Source organism: Dreissena polymorpha, chromosome 1 (genome assembly GCF_020536995.1).
Source record: "Dreissena polymorpha isolate Duluth1 chromosome 1, UMN_Dpol_1.0, whole genome shotgun sequence".
Taxonomy (NCBI): domain Eukaryota; kingdom Metazoa; phylum Mollusca; class Bivalvia; order Myida; family Dreissenidae; genus Dreissena; species Dreissena polymorpha.
The window spans coordinates 190,779,558-190,801,465 of NC_068355.1; the positions used below are offsets into that span (position 1 = coordinate 190,779,558).

The 21,908-nt window shown below is 35.2% G+C and overlaps 1 protein-coding gene across 1 annotated transcript in view; it reads right to left on the reverse strand.

The window, feature by feature from the left end:
* The window catches only part of LOC127864326 (gem-associated protein 5-like), a 216,700-nt gene that overhangs the window by 170,648 nt on the left and 24,144 nt on the right, over positions 1-21,908 (reverse strand). Inside the window, exons 10-17 of the mRNA XM_052403980.1 lie at positions 19,790-19,926; positions 18,982-19,061; positions 15,742-15,935; positions 12,963-13,096; positions 11,225-11,396; positions 10,460-10,669; positions 9,993-10,094; positions 9,092-9,205 (exon numbers count right to left, since the gene is read on the reverse strand). Of these exons, the coding sequence (XP_052259940.1) occupies positions 9,092-9,205; positions 9,993-10,094; positions 10,460-10,669; positions 11,225-11,396; positions 12,963-13,096; positions 15,742-15,935; positions 18,982-19,061; positions 19,790-19,926 (1,143 nt within the window). The remainder of the gene's footprint in view (positions 1-9,091; positions 9,206-9,992; positions 10,095-10,459; positions 10,670-11,224; positions 11,397-12,962; positions 13,097-15,741; positions 15,936-18,981; positions 19,062-19,789; positions 19,927-21,908) is intronic.

The window sequence follows — 21,908 nt, forward strand, 5'->3', positions numbered from 1 at the left end:
CTTCACCTTTCACAACTCAAAATGTTCAGCTCCATGAGATACACATGCATGCCAAATATCAAGTTGCTATCTTCAATATTGAAAAAGTTATGGCCAATGTTAAAGTTTTCGGACAGACAGACGCCATAAATTTGACATTTGACCTTGAAGGATGACCTTGACCTTGACCTTTCACCACTCAAAATGTGCAGCTCCATGAGATACACATGCATGCCAAACATCAAGTTGCTATTTTCAATAGTGAAAAAATTATGGCCAACGTTAAAGTTTTTTTGGGACAGACTGATTGACATACTGACACACTGACATACTGATGTACAGTTCAACTGCTATATGCCACCCTACCGGGGGAATAAAATCATTTTTTTTTTTGGGGGGGGGGGGGGGGAAGGGGGGTTTTAGTGTGAGGGTGTGGTGGTCATTTATTAGGTGAACTTAAAAAAAAATGGGGGGGACTGAGGGGGGATTCGAGGGGGGGGGCGTGGGGGATGGTCAGGTAAGAGTTGTTTTGTCAAAGTATCAATCAAATCTTATCATAAATAAAGAAGTTATGGCAATTTTAGCAAAATTTAATAATTTGACCTTGAGAGTCAAGGTCATTCAAAGGTCAAGGTAAAATTCAACTTGCCAGGTACAGTACCCTCATGATAGCATGAAAGTATTTGAAGTTTGAAAGCAATAGCCTTGATACTTTAGAAGTAAAGTGTATCTAAATGCAAAATGTAACCATATATTCAAAGCTTCTTAGTCAAAAAAGGGCCATAATTCCGTAAAAATGACAACCAGAGTTATGCAACTTGTCCTTTACTGTCCCCTTATGATAGTTTGCGAGTGTTCCAAGTATGAAAGCAATATCTATGATATTGGTAAAGTGGGTAAAGTGGACCAAAACACAAAACTTAACCAAATTTTCAAGTATAAAGGGCCCATCATTCCATCAAAATGCCAGTTAGAGTTACATAACTTTGCCTGCACAGTCCCCTTACTATAGTTAGTAAGTGTTGCAAGTATGAAAGCAATAGCTTTGATACTTTAGGTAAAAAGTGGACCTAAACACAAAACCTAACCAAATTTTCAATTTTCTAAGTATAAAAAGGGCACATCATTCTGTCAAAATGCCAGTCAGAGTTACATAACTTTGCCTGCACAGTCCCCTTATGATAGTTTGTGTTGCAAGTATGAAAGCAATAGCTTTGATACTTAAGGAATAAAATGGACCTATTTAACACAAAACTTAACCAAAATTTTCAATTTTTTAAGTATAAAAAGGGAACATAATTCTGTCAAAATGCAAGCCAGAGTTATCTAACTTTGCCTGCCCAGTCCACTCAAGATAGTAAGTAAGTGTACCAAGTTTGAATGCAAGAGCATTGATACTTTATGATAAAAGTGGACCTAAACGCAAAACTTAACCGGACGTTGACGCCAAGGTGATGACAATAGCTCATAGTTTTTTTTCAAAAAAAAAAGGACTGTTTACTTTCTCTATTGTGTGTTAAAACAAACAAGCGGGTCTTCCGTTTTTAAGCAATAATTATTCTTAGAATATGTTGACATAAACTGGTTATATTTTATTCTTAATCATTTCAGAAAAGCTAATTGTAGATGTTTTAATAAATGCAATTGAATGTGCACACCACAGCAACAGAACGGCTATGGTGCATCACCCCTTTGTTTTTAAATAGTTAAGTACTTGAAATTATGTAAACATATTTACAATTATTATTGTATCACCAATAAATTTATGTTTTTTCATATGTAATTGGAATTTATAAAGATAGAAATAGAGAATAATAGGTAAGTTTTTATTATAGATCAGGTTTATCATGCAAGGCTTAGCAACAAAAAGCATAAGCCTTGGCGATTGCTTTTTCGTTTTCGTGCTCCATATCCCACTTTTTATTCAGTAAACCTTTTTATTTAACTCGATAATTTCGCTGGATTTATGACGTCATTATGTCGAAAAAATAACGTCACTTTGTGCCGGGGTTTAAAGCAGAAATTTAATTAACGGGGCTTTAATCAAACGAATTTGCTGTAAAAGTGGGATAAATATTGATGATATTACATTACTTTTTTTCAATTCAATTGGTTACTATAAAACAGCTTCATACTTGGTGCATGCAGTGCTGATTGTGATTGATGAATTGCTACAAAATTGTTCTTTTTCAGTAACAAAAGAATTGTGTTTGTGGATACAAATTCGCTAAGTGTTTGATAGGCAACAGAATTTTTAACAAAAATAGGTGGCAAAAGAAAGTTAATACCCTGTGAGATACCTGTTTGAATGAAATATTTCAATTACAAACAAGTATGTTGTACTTCAAAAAAATTATAGATAATCATTGCAATCAATAGTGATTTGACACATAAAATTATTTTGATTATTTTAAATCAGTAGATTCTATAGTCAACAGCTTAAGCAAGCTTTTGTTGATAACAACTTAAGCTTGATTGCATTACTCATGTTCCTTTTCTAGGACCAGTTCTTGGTGTGTTTAGGGTAACTTGAAGTACGCTCCCACTTTGAGGATTGAACACGACACCTCAAAGTCTCTAGGCAGACATCATAATTATCCATTAAGCCACAGTGACTTAGCCAACTTTCAATTCCTGAGGCTTAACTAAAAATACCACAAAAGCACACTATTTTATGTTATTACATCTAAAATATGGGAAGATATGACACAGCATTTTGCTTCATCAAAAAATGAATAAGATTCAATTAGTTGGCTGAATTAATTTGTTATTGTAAGCATTATAACGTTCTTGTTCCTAATAATGACCTGATATTTATTGATGTATTACCATGCATGGTTATCAAATAATATTTGCCCTAAAATTAGGTAACACATATTATCATTTAAGTGAGACAAAAACAGGTGATATTGGTCCGCTGCTGTCAGAAATGTCAGAAACGTGAACTGCAAGGGAGCAAGGGTGACATGAAACTTGAAGTTTCTTTATATAAAGTGGAGGCTTTGACAAATATGACATTTTATGCAGAAATGTCAGAGCAACCCTTTATTAAGCATGTGTGAATCTTGTGTTGTTTATTTGATTTTTTGTATGTTTTGTTCCCATTTTCACACAATATTCAAGCAATATCATCTTACCTGGATTCATTTTTATACATTCTACAGACGACAAAATGATAAAGTTTCATAGTTGTGACGAAACCTGTGGCAGACAGAATTCCTTTCTTAACAATCATTCAGCTGGGAAAGTTTGAGTACGATCAGAAAATAGAACAAAAGATGTGTTTGTCAGAAACACAATGCCCCCTATTGCGCTGCTTTGAAATAAAATTTCAATATATCATTTAGCAGGTTTAGAAATTATCTCTCTTGTAAAGCTAATTACTTCCCTTGGATTGTATTTTATGACTTTTGACCTTGCAGGATGACCTTGACCTTTCACCACTCAAAATGTGCAGCTTCATGAGATACACATGCATGCCAAATATAAAGTTACTATCTTCAATATTGCAAAAGTTATGGCCAATGTTAAAGTTTTCGGACGGACGCACAGACTGACAGACGGACTGACGGACAGTTCAACTGCTATATGCCACCCTACCGGGAGCATAAAAAGAGAAGTTGAAAACAAATATTTGTGGGAATATTTATTCTATAATGGCCAAAAAACAAAGGGCCATAATTCTAGCAAAATTTGTCGCAGCAAAAATTCTGAGCTTTACAATCACCATTAAAGTCATTCAACTTGGAAAGTTTGATGAAAATCCAGTAGCTTAAGAGAAGTGGAAAACACAAAAATTTTGAACTAATTATTATAAAGTGGAAAAAAGGGCCATTATACTACCAAAACTCATTGCAGTCCAAAGTCCTTTCATCTTCACAGTTAGATTATTCAACTGCAAAATTACCAACGAGATCTACCATTCAGTAAAAGAAAATGCAAAACACAACATTTTGGGAACATTACTTTTATAGTGCTGCAAACATTCCTCACTTTAAGATCATCTATACATATAGGTTATTCAACTGTGAAAGTCTCAGCAAGACCCACCAAGTAGTTAAAGAAGAGTTTAAAACTAAAGCTTATGGGAAATAATGGAAGTTATGGGAAATAATGGAAGTCTGGATGAATGGACAGACAAGTGCAATGCTTAATGCTTTACATTCATGGGAGTATAAGAACTCAATTGCAAGACCTTGACAATATGTGCTCCAGCTCTTAATAATACAGCAAAAGTTTGCTAAATATTATGTTCAGACAAAAACACAAACAGACAGACAGACAGACAGACATTTATCTGATAACAATATACCTCATCCCCTTTTCACTTTGTATCACAAGAGGTACAATAAAAGTAATAAAAATTGTAATATATAATAAACAAGAGATTTGTTCGTCAGAAACACAATGCCCCCTATTGCGCCGCTTTGAAATAATAAAAATTGACCTTTGACCTTGAAGGATGACCTTGACCTTGAACTTCCACTACTCAAAATGTGCAGTTTCATGAAAATTCCGCTTTGAAATTTTTATATATTTTTTTTTTACCTTGAAGGATGACCTTGAATTGAACTTCCACCACTCAAAATGTGCAGCTTAATGAGATACACATGCATGCCAAATATCAAGTTGCTATCTTCAATATTGAAAAAGTTATGGCCAATGTTAAAGTATTCGGACGGACAAACGCCATATATTTGACATTTTACCTTGAATGATGACCTTGACCTTCACCTTTCCCCACTCAAAATGTTAAGCTCCATGAGATACACATGCATGCCAAATATCAAGTTGCTATCTTCAATAGTGAAAAAGTTATGGCAAATGTTAAAGTTTTTGGACAGACGGACAGAAGCCATATATTAGACATTTGACCTTGAAGGATTACCTTGACCTTCACCTTTCACCACTCAAAATGAGCAGCTCCGTGAGATGCACATGCATGCCAAATATCAAGTTTCTATCTTCAATATTGAACAAGTTATGGACGAATGTAAAAGTTTTCGGACAGACAGACGCTATATATTTGACATTTGACCTTGAAGGATGACCTTGACCTTCACCTTTCACCACTCAAAATGTTCAGCTCCATGAGATACACATGCATGCCAAATATCAAGTTGCTATCTTCAATAGTGAAAATTGTATGGCCAATGTTAAAGTTTTTGGACGGACGGACAGACACCATATATTAGACATTTGATCTTGAAGGATGACTAGTGCTGCAACAATATACCGGTATATCGGTATATATCGCAATACGCAATCCGCATATTGTATTGCGATACGATTTTCGTCATACCGGTACGAAAATTTTACAAAACAGCATCTACATTTCGTTCAGAAAAGCCATCCAAAATAATGATATCAAGGTAAACAAAACAAAGCGGTATTTTGTAAAAATAAATTGTTACGTAAAAATGGCATTCTAAAAAGTATATTATACAGAGTAGGGTTGTTACTATGGGAGCATTCATTCTATGCTTTTAAACGAATTATCGTTGAATTAATTACGCACAACTAAATGTTTCGTTCGATTCTGAAATGAGCATTATTAAATTTGTAATCCGAATTTCGGAAACTACGCTTCCGAAATGTAATGCTAACGCGACAATAAAAAAAGTTCTTTATTCTTTTTCTCAATAAAAAGCGCCCGAAAATTATACAGACATGTAGAACATCGCGTGCAAAGCGTGGGTGTATTTGTGTTGTATAAAACGGGAACATCACGTCAGGCGATTTACGCGTGTTCAGTGGGAAATAAAAACACGCCCGATTGGAAGTTATTTCATCACATCTTTAAATAGTAACAAATGCCAAAATGTATTTGATATTTAAGAAAAGTGGTGAATGTTTGTGTTTTGTGTTATTCTTGAGCATTTTTATAGAAAACATTTACCAGAATTTGCTTTAAAACTGGAATATACAGGATTATCGGGTAATTGGCGAATTATAATTCTGGTACAAGTAAGCAATATATTGCGATATATTGCAATACAGGTTTTTGAACTGACAATATATCGCAATACGCTTTTTGGCGTATTGTTGCAGCCTTAAGGATGACCTTGACCTTTCACCACTCAAAATGTGCAGCTCCGTGAGATGCACATGCATGCCAAATATCAAGTTTCTATTTTCAATAATGCAAAAGTTATGGCCAACGTTAAGTTTTTTTCCGGACGGACGGACAGACTTACACACACACATACTGACATACACACATACTGACATACACACATACTGACTGACGGACAGTTCAACTGCTATATGCCACCCTACCGGGGGCATAAAAACTATTTTATTTCCAGGAACTGCATCAAAAAATGTAAGTGTTAGAAAGCACTTGGTGCAAATGAAATATATACCAGCAACGCTTATTGTGATGATAGTTTTTTACTTATCCTGTCACATGCCTTTAAATCAGCCCATATAACCAGGTAACCTCATATCCCAAAAGATATTAGGCTAGATGACCACGTGAACTCGAATATCCGTCAGTTGCTATCCGCACATGCGCATGCATTTACTATCTTCTATTAATAAAATATACTTTTTTCTATTAATAAAATACCAAATGCATGTAAAAAACATTATTATTTAAACAGCATAATTTCGTCTCTGTGTATTAAATTAATTATGAGTTACTCGATTTCTGTGTGTTTTAACAAGATGGAAGCTAGCCTAAGCGCTTTGCCTGACGTGACGTCACAATGTTGTTTTTTTTGCGCATGATGTTTACCATATTACATATTTAAACACAAAATACTCGAAAACTAGATATTTTAGAAACATTTCAACAAATGTTGTAAACGTGACAGGATAAATAGAATAATAGGTTGGTGACGTAGATGGAGAATGGTTATCTGGCTCGTCGGAGGATCATATCGGGTTCGCCTTCAACCTATTATTCTCTACATACTCAATTCACCTCACCGACATAATCAGGTTTTGCATGAACACAAACTTTATAATTAAGGTGCATCATGCAAAAAAGGCTCTGATGCCATATGTGGCCAGCACAAGATCAGCCTGCGCAGTCTTGTGAGGAAATACTCTTCCTGATTACAAGACGCAAAACCTTGCTTTACAGCTTCAAAGAGAACAAAAAATCTCCAGACAAGAATCCCATGTGGGCATGCTGGTTTGGAGCTATGCTGGCAGAATATGGCATAAGACCTATTTTGGCATGACATGGCTGAATGAATAATAACCAAAGTTTAACACGGATTTCGATACTGGTACTTCACTTGACCTAAGGTTTAACACCATAATTTCCGTCCACACATCTTCTGATATGAAAACAGCATAAGTAATGCAAATGACAAAAACCAGCAAGATATAAGTGCTTATATGTCACTCACAATATGAGTTGTCACATTTCTGCACTAACCTAATTATAAGCCTCCAAGATTCCATTATGATCCATAATGATAGGCATTTATCTGGAGATAATACAATATTTCAAAACTAGAGAGTACAAAACGCATATTACTGTAACTGATATATCAAATACCAACCAATACAGCAATTTAACACTCCAGCTTTGTATTTTACGTATATGGCTTCTAACACACAGGATATCATTAAACCTTAAGCAGACATTATAGCAGTAAGGCTATTAATGGTGTCAACAACATGTCAAGGAAAGACTTATTCACCGCAGCTGAACCTATCTTATATACAGAAACATCAATATCATTCAAACACTCATTTGAGATTTAAATACAGTTAGGTTATGTGTATTTAATACAGCATTTCTTATTAGATTGTTTGAGGCCTGCATCCTTTCTCTTACCCTTATTGAAATTCTGTCAGTATGGACATGATTTGAGATCAGACACATACATACTATATATATATTCCTAAAAGATTATGTGTTTGAACCTATTGTTAACAAAATCAATGACATATTCACTACATGGAAACTAACTAAATGGAACAAAAAGTGACAGTTATTAAACATTTCTAAACTAAAACATAAACTTTGTGCATGGGAAATCATAAGAACTAGTTATCAATAAGGTAGTCATTGCTAAAAGCATACGCAGAACAAGGGCTGTTTGTAAAACATGCATGCCCCCCATATGGGCTGTCAGTTGTAGTGGCAGCCATTGTGTGAATACGTTTTTTGTCACTGTGACCTTGACCTTTGACCTAGTGACCTGAAAATCAATAGGCGTCATCTGCCAGTCATGATCAAAGTACCTCTTAAGTTTCATGATCCTAGGCCTAATTATTCTTGAGTTATTATCAGGAAACCATTTAACTGTTTCGAGTCACTGTGACCTTGACCTTTCACCTAGTGACCTGAAAATTAATAGGGGTCATATCTGCCAGTCTTGATCAATGTACCTATGAATTTCATGATCCTAGGGGTAAGCATTCTTGAGTTATCATTTGGAAACCATTTTACTATTTCGAGTCACTGTGACCTTGACCTTTGACCTAGTGACCTGAAAATCGATAGGGGTCATCTGCCAGTCATGATCAATGTACCTATGAAGTTTCATGATCCTAGGCGTAAGCATTCTTGAGTTATCATCCGGAAACCATTTTACTAGTTGGAGTCACTGTGACCTTGACCTTTGACCTAGTGACCTGAAAATCAATAGGGTCATCTGCCAGTCATGATAAATGTACCTATGAAGTTTCATGATCCTAGGCCTAAGCGTTCTTGAGTTATCATCCGGAAACCATTTGGTGGACGGACCGACGGACGGACCGACCGACCGACATGTGCAAAACAATATTCCCCCTCTTCTTCAAAGGGGGGCATAATAAACAATAGGATATGTATGTTGTTTAATAAACAAGATATCATTAATTTACAAAAAGTAATTCTATTTAAAAACAAGGCATGTGTTACTTGGCCAAAAATCAATGGACTGGAACAAAACTCACACTTCATCTGGAGGTCATGCAATTAGATTCAAGCATTGTGTAAACAAAACTCCAGAAAACAAAATGCCAGACAGACTGACAGTCCGAATGCTATATGCCACCCCAACAGCATTTTCTTGTGAATCTGCCTTTCTTGTGAATCTGCCAGTTATTAATTGAATCACAAAGAGTTTGTTTAGCAACACCAATAAATAGACACCATAAATCTCACCATAAATCAGCTTGGCAAGGGAAATAACATCCTCCAGAAGTGTCTGTCTGCCAGAGTTGTCCCTCTTGCTCATGACAGGGAACATCGACTTTGACTTCAACTTCTTTCTCGAATCTACAAATTAATAATCAAAAGATGACATTATTTTAATCCTTCATGTTTTTAAGAAATTTTATTTTAATGCTCATAAGAAAACTTTTCATCTTTGCCGACAAATTCGGCCCGTAAACATTTGCATCATGTTTGGTAATGATCTCATTTAAAGTATTGGGCTAAAAATGATAGAGGCAAATAATAGATATGTGTAATTCAAGGGCAAAACTTACTAGTTACTTGCTCACTTCAACATAATCATGTCCTTTTAAGTTTGGTGATGATTTGCAGACCAACTAACCTTTCTTCTCATTTTTTTTAAAACAACAACAATTAATCATATAAACTTATAAAAATATTACTCAGTTTTGTATCCAGTAGGGATAAATATAAATTTACACAGAACAAGTTCCACTCTTTTCTGATATATTTCGCCTAAATAGGCTTTTTCAAAGTTGTTTTAAAAAATTAACTACATTTTCTTTCTATTTCTCAACACAAACAAAATATTGTATTGTGTTGAGAAATAGAAAGAAAATGTAGTTAATTTGTTAAAACAAACTTTGAAAAAGCCTATTTAGGCGAAATACATCAGAAAAGAGTGGAACTTGTTCGACATAAAAATATTATAATTAAGTTTCCAAAGGAAAACCAAACAAACTATAGATTTCCAACATTTTCTATGATCAGATATGATCTTTCTGTTAAGTTTGATTGCAAGAGCCTACGGATGAAATAATACCCAGTGCAACATGTGCAAGCAAGTTAATCGCTAATTGATCTTGTTGCATGTATCAATTCAATCTACCTGATTTGTCAGTTCTCTTCTGTTTCATGATTGTGGTCTGTTGTACAGCAACTAGAGACACACTCATCTCATCAGCAGTATCAGAGGCTAATGGTGTAGACACTAAACAAAAATACTTTCTTTTTTAACATTCAATATCAATAAAGATTAATTGTTTTCCATAAGTGAAAGAATACAATTGTTCACAGGTGTTATTGTAACAATTGTTCACAGGTGTTATTGTAAGGTTTCATTGGAATTTTTTTCACACAATTCCACACCATTTCCATTAATATCAATTGTTCAAAATTACATAATTGACTTACTACAAATTTCATGTTGCAAGGTTAAACATCCTTTTTTTTAGACTTTTAACATTTCTAAAATTATGGTGTGCTTGTTTTGAATAAGCTGAAAACTTAATAAAAAATAATTGTCATAATGGAGTCAACAGTAATAGAACCAATTATAAATGCTTATAGCGCTACCTTTATCTGCTGTTTTACTTTGACCTTCACCAAGAAGTTCTCGCCTTTTCTCTTCCAGCAATTTCTCAAGGTCATCAAGGTCATCTTGTTCATCTGGGTCAGGGACACTGGTTTCTATGGGAATGAAGGTTGCTTCTATGGGAATGGAGGTTGCTGATTCTTCACTCACAGTCTTTGACTTGTTCTTTTTCTTCTTCTTTTTCTTTGCATCTGAAATAGGAAATGACACATACAAAAACGTTTATAAATAACAGTTATTTGCGCGATCTGGGCAAGTGTCCCAATAAACATATGGGTATACATATCATTACATAAAAGGTTAAATTATAAATATCAAGGGCACTAATGAATAAGTAAACATCAATATAGAATATCCATAATAAATTAAAGACCTGGGGGCCGTTTCATAAACGATTGTACAACAATTTTAACTTACGAGAGAATTTTGCAATCGAAATAATTTAGTTGAAGAACTAACTCGCCATGCCCATCAAATGTATACGTCGTTAGAGATGCCAATGAAATTAATAGAGTACTGAAAATTTATAATCATATTATATGGACTTGAGCAATTATGCATCTTTGAAAAATGTATTGTATCATAAATGTGTACTACAACGTTTTTGAAACGGTCCCCAGGCTATCTCCACCTTTCACTTTTATCTAAATAGCTCTGCTATATAGTGATGTATAAAAGCACTAAAATACTCAAGTTTATAGTGTTTAGAGTGTATGTATTGCTGAGTTATCTCTCCTATCACCTACCCAGTTGCCCCTGTACCAGGGGATGATCCCCTACTGCCCAGACATGGATGCTGTAATCATCTCCCCCAGTGATGACCTCCGACGGGTCAAGGCCGTTCCACTGGCAGCATAGCAGGCGACCTATGTGACCTTCATAACAGGCCAGCACTGTGCCCTTCTCTACATTCCATACCTGTATTGACATGTACTTTAAAAATGGTTTCAAAACAACTGGCATTTATCAGCAAATAAATAATTATTTTGATTTGAAGATATTCAACCACAAGGATATTAGCCCTATTGGTTTAAAAGCTACCCAAATGACAAGGATTTGTCAATTAACCAATAAACCATAATTAAACAAACATTGTAAAACATTCCTCAACTCAAGGTAATTAAAGACTATATTTTATTAAACACGTATAGGCATTTTGTCAGTAAGCATATTGTGAGCTTACTTGCACATTTTTATATTTTAGTGTAATAAAATTATGTGGAAAATAGAAACAGTTGTAAGATCTCAATATCGAAGTAACGTCAAAAACAAGCAGAAGACAGGCCTTTGGTAGCTCACCTGATACAAAAAGGAACTGAACTTTGTTTATTAGCTTTGTTTCAATAACCATTTAAAAACTCAGTAAAGATATAATTACAAAAATATTCTGGCCCCTAGAGTGTTCACAAGCTTATAAGTTAATTTGACTAAATGACTTAGTTTTTAATACTGTGTAACGAAGTTCTAAATGCATATCAACTGTGCAAATGTTTGAGCAACTTTCATAGTGACAAAAAAGTGTGGCCTTATATTATGATTCCTCCAGCACCAAAAATCAGTTCAATATTTGCAAGCATATAGTTAACAAGAGCACCGCATAACGGGTGCCACGCTCGGCTGCGAAAGCTTGTCAGAATTTTTTTTTTTTTAACGAGGTCACAGTGACCTTGACCTTTGACCTAGTGACCCAAAATGGTTGTGGCGTGTAAAACTCATCAAGGTGCATCTACATATGAAGTTTCAAAGTTGTAGGTGGAAGCACTTAGATTTTAGAGCCAATGTAAAGGTTTTAGCACGAAGCCGGCGGACGGCGGACGTCGAGCAGGCTATGACAATACCTCGGGTTTTCTCCAAAAACAGCCTCGCTAAAAAACAAACAAAAACTTTTATTTTGGGTAATTTCTAAGCCAGAGACCTGTTACTTCGTCAAAATCAATAGCCGAAAGGAAACTCGAACTGGATCTTTTAAGTCATTCAGGTCGACTCACTAAACAAAAAGCAGGTCAGTATCTGAAAATGTTGTGGAAAGAAATTCAGGAAAGTGTTATTCCAAGGCCAGTTACTTTGTAACAAAATCTGTGGACCGGAAAAAAACCTGTAACTTTATGTGCAAGTCATTTAGGTAGACTCACACACCAAAAACAGGTAAATATCTGCAAGCGTTTAGGAAAAGGTCCAGAAAACTGTTAATCTTGAGAAAACATTTAAATTCAAGGTGCTTTCTTCACACAAAAATCAATTGACAGGGATAATACTCAAACTCAATCTGTATGTCATGCAGGTCGACTAAGACACCAAAAATGAGGTAAATATTTGAAAGCGGACAGAAAGACAGACAATCCAAAGAAAACTGGTAGAGTTAACGAGTGGAAACCAATAATTGCGAGATGACTGACCGACTTATGGATTGACAGATAAACTATCAAATTCCCTTTAGGGGCATACAAAATTTCTATTGCTAAGCAGAAAAAAATGTGTACAAACCAATGCCTTCTTATCATAGGAGACTGACACAAGGTGCATGTCTGAGTGTGGACTCCAAGCAAGGCCTGTAACTCTGTTACTATGTCCCTCCAGACGGCGCCACGTCTCCGTCACTTGCAGGGAGTCACTATGGTCTGCATGGGGACAAATAATGCATGTCTGCTTATTTTTTTATCCATTTATGATTAGTTTGAAATATTCTCCTGAAGTGCAATAATGGATATTATAATACTTTTAAAGACATTTATGTCCACTTGGGCTAATACTACTTTTATTAAAGTTAGTGAACTTAGGTGACATTTTTTATAACCAAAATAAAACACTTTTCAGTTTGCTCCAAGTCATGCAAATATTATTGAACTTTGTCTGAATTGTCCAAAAGATTTAGAATTCTTTTGAGGAACCAACAATCTTAATTGTCTTGTTCAGCTGAATATTTAAACTAGCGACCTGAAAATCAATAGGGGTCATCTGCCAGTCATGATCAATGTACCTATGATGTTTCATGATCCTAGGCCTAATTATTCTTGAGTTATCATCAGGAAACCATTTTACCGTTACCAGTCACTGTGAACTTGACATTTGACCTAGTGACCTGAAAATGAATAGGGGTCATCTGCCAGTCATGATCAATGTACCTATGAAATTTCATGATCCTACTAGGCCTAAGCATTCTTGAGTTATCATCAGGAAACTATTTTACTATTTCGAGTCACTGTGACCTTGACCTTTGACCTAGTGACCTAAAAATCAATAGGGGTCATCTGCCAGTCATTATCGATGTACGAAGTTTCATAAACCTAGGCGTAAGCATTCTTGAGTAATCATCCTGAAACCATTTTACTGTTTCGAGTCACTGTGACCTTGACCTTTGACCTAGTGACCTGAAAATCGATAGGGGTCATCTGCCAGTCATGATCAATGTTCCTATGAAGTTTCATGATCCTAGGCGTAAGCATTCTTGAGTTATTATCCGGAAACCATTTTACTGTTTCGAGTCACTGTGACCTTGACCTTTGACCTAGTGACCTGAAAATCAATAGGGGTCATCTGCCAGTCATGATCAATGTACCTATGAAGTTTCATGATTCTAGGTGTAAGCATTTTTGAGTTATCATCCGAAAACAATTTTACTATTTTGAGTCACTGTGACCTTGACCTTTGACCTAGTGACCTGAAAATCAATAGGGGTCATCTGCCAGTCATGATCAATGTACCTATGAAGTTTAATGATCCTAGGCCTAAGCATTCTTGAGTAATCATCCAGAAACCATCTGGTTGACGGCCCGACGGACCGACCGACATGTGCAAAACAATATACCCCCTCTTCTTCGAAGGGGGGCATAGTAAGAAGACACCATCACATATACCAAAGATTGAAAATTCAACTTAACCAACATATCTTCAAACAAAAATCTTTAAATAAGTTAAAACAAGAGATTGCCAAGCAATATTGTCCCCTACAGTTGAAACTCCACCATTGTCAGTAAAAAAAAAAAAAAAAATTGTTGCCATAGCAACCAAAATTCTTGACGTAGGAACGAAATGAAATGACGTGCATACTCTCCATATTGCCATCTATCCATGTTTCAAGTTTCATGAAAAAAATATGGAACTTTTAAATTTATAGCAGGATCCAGAAAATTGTGACGGACAGACTGACACACGGAGCCCAAACCACCGGTAGGGGACAATAAGCATACACTACTTAACAATCAGGGATCTTATTTTCCCGCAACATCAATCGGTCCGGATATAAATGGGGAAAAGTATCCGAAAATGTATATCCGAAATCATGACAAATTACGTTAAAATGTATACCATTGGTTTTGCCATTCAAGGTGGTATAATACATGTACAAGTAAAATTCCCTTAGGCATTTTTATAAACGGAACGAGTTTTCTCAACTGGTTTTATCATTTGGTATTTCATTGTTGTTTCGTGTGCTGTTTTATCAGACTTTTTTCATCGTTGTCAATATTATTAATCTGTGTAAGTCTATACCGATGTTTTAAATTGTTGTCGACTCGATAATAGCTTACAAACATGCACTGAACCAAACAAATGTCTGTGCGTAGGTTGGCTACTGACAACAACAAACCAAATAATTAAGAAATAATTTGTTGTCAAATAACCCACGGCCGATAGTTTAGATGCGTAGGGATTAATCACGAGAGCGAAGCATTTGAAACCACGCATCTAATTTTCCGGTCGTGAGTTATTCAACAACAAAGTATAAAGTACACAAATTATTTCGATTCTAACACGGTTTTAATAAAGATTTATTCAATGTATATTATTTTTCTTGTGTACTATTTTATGTGAAGTTCCGCCCATAAAAATAACTTTCGGCTGTTCTGTCGATCAGATCCGCGACTTTCATTCATAATTATATTAACGGATTATTACGCTGGTGGAAAATGTATCGGCATGTTTTGTTTAGTTACAGCACGTGCATTCAGACGCGTCTTTTCGGATGCGTCTTTAATCCGCTGTTCACAAGTTTTTGATTCTTGGTCTGACGTGCAATAAACCGGTCCTGACCAGTTTAGAGACTGCAGGGAATGGTTTATCACACCTAATCGAGATAAGAATGCAATTAGGGTGTGTTAGCATGTACACTGTGTAACCAATTTCATGACATGGGAATTTTAATAGCAAACAGAATTGGACCGACTGTTTGGGATTTTCAATTTTTCAATCGGTCCATCATGGCCCCAATCGGTCTAGGACCGACAAAACCGAAAAAAATATGATCCCTGTTAACAATAACACTTACCTAACAGATTATTCAGGTCTACAACCGAAATATGAAACTCATTAGAGGCAATGGCCATGAAGTTTCTGTAAGCAGACCCAGTTGTGGTTTCCATGGTAATGGTTGGGTGCCAGGCAATTACGTTCACCAGCTTGTGATGAGTCTGAACTATGCCTAGCAACAGGAACCCTGGACTGGAGAATATCTCAACAGAGCTGAAACAGAGAGGGCATTAGCTCAATTATTTCAATTTTATTTATTATTTAAATCACAGATTTGCTGATGTTTACACAAAATATTCTCCTTGTAATGTTTATGGACTTTTTCATTAGTTTTATAAAGGCATTGCCAATAAAGAAAGGAAAATTTACTTAGAAACATATTTTTTATCACATTCATGCATTTTAATCACTGCCTGGTAGTCTTGTTGCTAAGTTTACTTGTTTTCAAGAAATCAAATTCAAATAAGACTAAGATTAGTTTTACATGAAATTCTAATAATCAAAGCGCTGAAGGCACTGAAGTTGTTCTCAATTGCATAATTTAAGACGCAACTCATTTTTCAAAATTAATTGCAAGTTTGAAATGAACACACGCCATTCAAATTTATAAAGAGTGTGTCATTACGCACGGGTCAAGATTTGTGTGCACTTTTTATCATCCTATTTATTTTATAGAGATAACTTAGACAAAATAACAACAACATGGCCCTTTTTGGAAGTTCTGAAAGCATAGAAAGTATGATGAAAATGGAAATGAGAACTTAATATAAAGACAATTTGCAATCACCATCATATTAAATGAATATTGTTGGAATATCTAAAACCTATCTCACTAAGAATATAATTTTATGATGAAAATTCACTGTACAAAACTTTTGATTTTTGACACCATATACAAATTCAAAATATACAATAAGATAATTGATGAAAATAAATAAAAATAAATCTGCTAGCAATACTTTTTACTCACGAATTAGGTAGTCATAAAGACAGCCCTGTTGACCCGTACTTTGTTGTTTATGCATTACTTGTTACCCTAGCAGTTCACACGGTGTTAGCAACTCTGACCTAAACATAGGTATAGAGCTCTAATGCGCTTTTTCGGCGTAGCTGTTTTACCCAGCTTTTCACCTTAAATGATTTATACATATGCCAGCAGACACGCGTGAATATTTTCGAATATTTCATAGGCTGATTCGAGATAAAACCTCTAAACTTTGGCTACATCACCGTGTCTGTGCTCAGCGCAAAGGATATAGCACTGTTCAGTGTAAGGAATTCTGGACTACTCTCAGTATGTTCAAACGACACGAATTGTGGCCCAGTTACAATTACCCGTAAAAATCCATCTCGCAGAATTTCAGGGTCAGTACTCGTTCACTAAATTGTCCGGGGAATATATAATTGATGCTATCGATAAACACAGTTTTGCTTTCAAGATGAGAAAACAAAAATTTCCCAAATATTATAGTGTCATGATAAGATGAAAATCGTTTAATTATCCAACTACAATGTTTGCCGTAATTGGTCAGCACATCTGGAAATCGTTCTTGAATGCCTTGATAGGCTGCCCTTATTTACAAGTTTGCTATTTTAAATTCAATTTTGTATCGAAAAGCATTGTTCTTAAATGTGCCATTTACAATTCGCAATGAGATTTTTAATCCCTCATCATGCGAAAATTGGTCTTATTCCATATGCGCCCATATATATATATATAGCCCATTCAGCCTGCGCATCTCTCAGTCTGGTCAGGAGATACATAATGAGACCATAACACATTGAGTAATTTTATAGCGAACAGCATCGCCTCTGACCAGACTGCGCAAATGCACATGTTGGGTTTAAGATACGCTGACCGAAACGCATAAGACCCATTTTCGCATGACACGGCTATGAAAGTGTGATTTAAATGTGTCAAAAGAAAACTGTGTTTAAATAAAATATTAACATACGATACATTTCGATAGTGAAGAAATATACTCATAATAAGGCATGTGAGGACACAAATGATGTGCACTTCCGAAGTATCATTTTTATCTACCTACAATAATTTGTGGTTTGACAATGATAACACACATTTTATGCGGTGAATATGCGACTTACAAGTAAAAAACAAAAACAATAGTTAAACTTTTGTTTTCAGTTTATTTATTTAGAAACCTAAATCCCAAACTTTATTTACAAGACAGCATTTACGCTGACTACCTTTTTAAAAGATATTTCTTGTTATATTTAATTGCTTTTTTAATATACGGTTTAAGCGATTATAAAGCATTTTTGAGGTTTTCTATAGTATACCTGTAGTGATTGGTGAACTCATGTTCAACGTTTTTAATTTGAGAACTGTGAATATAAACAAGCTTAACCTTCTATTAGTGCTTTATAAGCACCCGTAAATACAAAAGATTGCCGCTTTCTGTTGAGAACAAAAGAACGTTTCCCAGAAATATCAAATTTAACCCCGCTGTAGAAACATGAACGAGATTACGAAACAGATAATTCTTGTTATATTTAATTGTTTTTTATATTCAATTTAAGCGATTATGAAGCATTTTTGTTGTTGTCTATCGTATCCCTGAAGTTATTGTTGAACTCATGTTCAACGTTTTATAAATTGAGAATATAAACAAGCGTAACCTAATACTATTGTGTTGTTTTTCCGAATCTATTAATAACCTCAGATTATGAATGACCTGTACTACGTCATTTGGACGCAGCAGATAGTGGACTATTTTAATCATTCATAAATAACTTCTTCCGCTACATGTATAATACAAACATTGTTTATTGATTCTTTTCTATATAAGCTCCGTTAAAAAATATTCCATTTAACACGATATTCACATAATGTTTCCATTTGTGAATGAATATAGTTGGAATACTCAAACCTCTTGCATAAATTATAAAACTCTTTCTCGCGCGAATATGGCAGGTGTGGCATGTAGTAGGCTTTTCGTAGATAAGCCGAACTGACTTGAAATTTTCAGTACCAACATTAGCTGTTCGAACAACTAAAGAACCATTTTATACATGAAATTCTAAAATCAATTTTAAAAAAGCATTGTTTTTATGATTTTTCTACAATTTAATTAAAACTCTCAAACATGCACAAAAGGGCCAAGCATTTACCTCATTAAAAAAGGTCTGTTCAGCTTACAATTACTTTATATGACGTTTCCGCATTCGTTTTTTATGGCACATAGAGTAATATAAGTGCTTTAATATACTTTTCTATCGGCTAGGTAAGAATACCTACCCATCATCATTTCCAATGGCAACCACTGTTAAGTCTGCATTCCAACTAATCTCACTTCTTGTTGGCATCTTACCAGTGGCCTGAAAAAAATTAACACCAGCAATAACCATGACTTGTGCAATAAAGTGGTGTAAGTATTCTTCTTCTCTTTATTACAATCTTAACATTACATAAGCTCCTGCATGCAAAAATGTGGATTAAGACACATCCAAACAGTGTTGCTCAAGTTGTGCCTCTGCATATGTATAATCTGATGAAAAGTCATGATTTTGGCTAAGGAGGCCATGAAACCTTGTGTGACATAAACAGGAACTGAATTTTGAAGGCCTGTGCAAACAGTTTGGATCCAGATGAGATGCCACAGAACATGGCGTCTCATCAGGATCCAAACTGTTTGCTATTCTGATAGTATTCTTTGAAAAAAAAATCGAAGAAAATGCTAATTTTAGAAATTTAGCAGACAACATTTTAGCAGACGACAAATTACCCAGCATGCAAAGGTTTAAAGCTGACAAGGTAGCTCCTGACCAGACTGCAGGAATGAGCAGGTTGTCCAGATCTACGCTGACTGCACAAGGCATAATACCCATTTTCATATGACACATCACATACTTATTTTGTTTACCTGACAATATGTTAAATAACCAAGATGTGAACTGGTACATTTTCAGTAATGCATACAAAAGTAATATGCTGTTCACAAAATGAAACAGACAATGATTGTCTAAAATCAATTCTTGATTAAATTGGTTCATATTCAAGTCAATTTCAACTCAGTCAGTTTCAATTTACATTTAACTATACCTACCCTGTACTGGGGGTTGTTTGCCTGTATGAGCTGCCCTATATTGACTGCCTCCCTGTCCAGACACTGGGTCTGATGTTCTAGAACATTCCCATCCCCACAGCTGTACACATTGTACATGACTGGGGAACCAGTATCACCTGAAAAAGGGGAACCAAACATCTGTACAAATGCAGGTTAGATTTACTACTACAATGAACTGTTAGTTTAGTGCAATGCTTGGCAAACTTGCGTCTCAACTAGGTGCCCAACTCAATCCTTACTCAGGGTGCATGTCAGTTTTGTTGGTGGACACCATACTGGACGGTCACCATACTGGACAGGTGTGGTTTTCTCCCTAAGCCCAACGCCGCACCAAAACTCAACATCTTTTAGTAAAACAATCATACAGCCACAAAATTTCAACTATAGTTTGTCCCACATTTTGTGAGTTGCGCAAGTTTATTAAGCGGGAGTGGTGGGAAACACTCTGAGTCCTTACATAATGCAGCCTTCGGCATGGAAGAACCTTAAGAAAATAAAAATACACACACAAACTCCAATAATTAAAATCTTAAACTATCCATGCATGAGGATCTAGGCTCTGAGAATGGCATAAACAGGTCATCTGGAAGTCATTCAGACCATATCTATCATAATTTTCATAATGAAAGGAGATCATATTTTGTTACAAAGTTAACACAATTTCAGACAAAATTCGTGGTGTATCCACTTAAAGGCAAGAGCTGTTTGTGAACTATATCCTATCAGTATATTACGTCATCAAGAATCTATTTTTCTACAATGAATATATCTTTTTTATAAATAAGTTACACTTGTTTACATGTTTCACATGTATCATAATTTTGTATAAAAGATACTGTATTTATCCAACTGATTAAAATGAGCAAGACTAAGTATAAGAGTATGCCTTAAAATACCTAGATACTTTAATTGATTGATTAACTTATCTCAAATACATATTACAAAGTGTCAGATTTTGTTTGTTTGTAAGATATTATAAATTATCAACAAAAGTATATCAAATCTACAGACCTTTAGGAACTCCTCATAACAAGAGAGATGTGATTTAAGAAAAAAATATGGTATAACACATTTGTACATCACATTGAATTAAATGGACTTGTTCAGAGATTTTTGTATTAAAATACAAATTGTGTTATGAAATTTGTATTATAACTGATACATAACTTTTGAAATATTCTAACGTGATTGCCATAGGAAACAAGAAACCGTCGGAGACGGGTGATGCTCCCCAAAGGTTTATTTTGTCACAATATTGCACTATATATTCAGATAAAAGGAAACGTCTTGAGGGGCATAACTTTGGACAAAATAATACGATGGATGGTTTAGCAACTTAAAAATGTCAAAGGGCGATAACTCTCTAAATAAATCATCTAACCAGAACCCACAAATAACATGCGCATCTCATGAAGGTAGTTAAGCTGCAAATAGCTTCATTGAATTCCAGTCAGTAGTTGGGGAGAAATAGCCCGGACAAGAATTGCACTATATGTACAGTTAATAGAAAATTTCAAAGGGCCATAACTCTGTGAAAAATCATCAGACCATAACCGGCTGATAACATGCACATCTCCTGTTGGAAGTGAAGCTTCCCATAAAGTTTCATTGAATTCCCGTAATAAGTTGCTGAGAAATAGCTCGGACAAGAATTGCATTTTATGTACAATGGAAAATTTCAAAGGGCCATAACTCTGTGAAAAATCATCCTAGAAGAACCGGCTGATAATATGCACATCTCCTCTTGGTAGTGAAGCTTCCCATAAAGTTTCATTGAATTCCAGTCATTAGTTGCTGAGAAATAGCCGGGACAAAAATTGTGCACGAACGGACAGACAGACAGATGCACACACTGACAGACGAAGCTGCGACTATATGCTCCCCCCAAAATAAATTTAAGTGAGCATAAAAATCATCCAACCAGAACTGGCTGAAAATATGCACATCTCCTCTTGGTAGTGAAGCTTTCCATAAGTTCATTTGAATTCCAGTCATTATTTGCTGAGAAATAGCCCGGACAAAAATTGTGCACGGACAGACGGACGGACACACGCACAGACAGACGAAGTGGCGACTATATGCTCCCCCCCAATTTTTT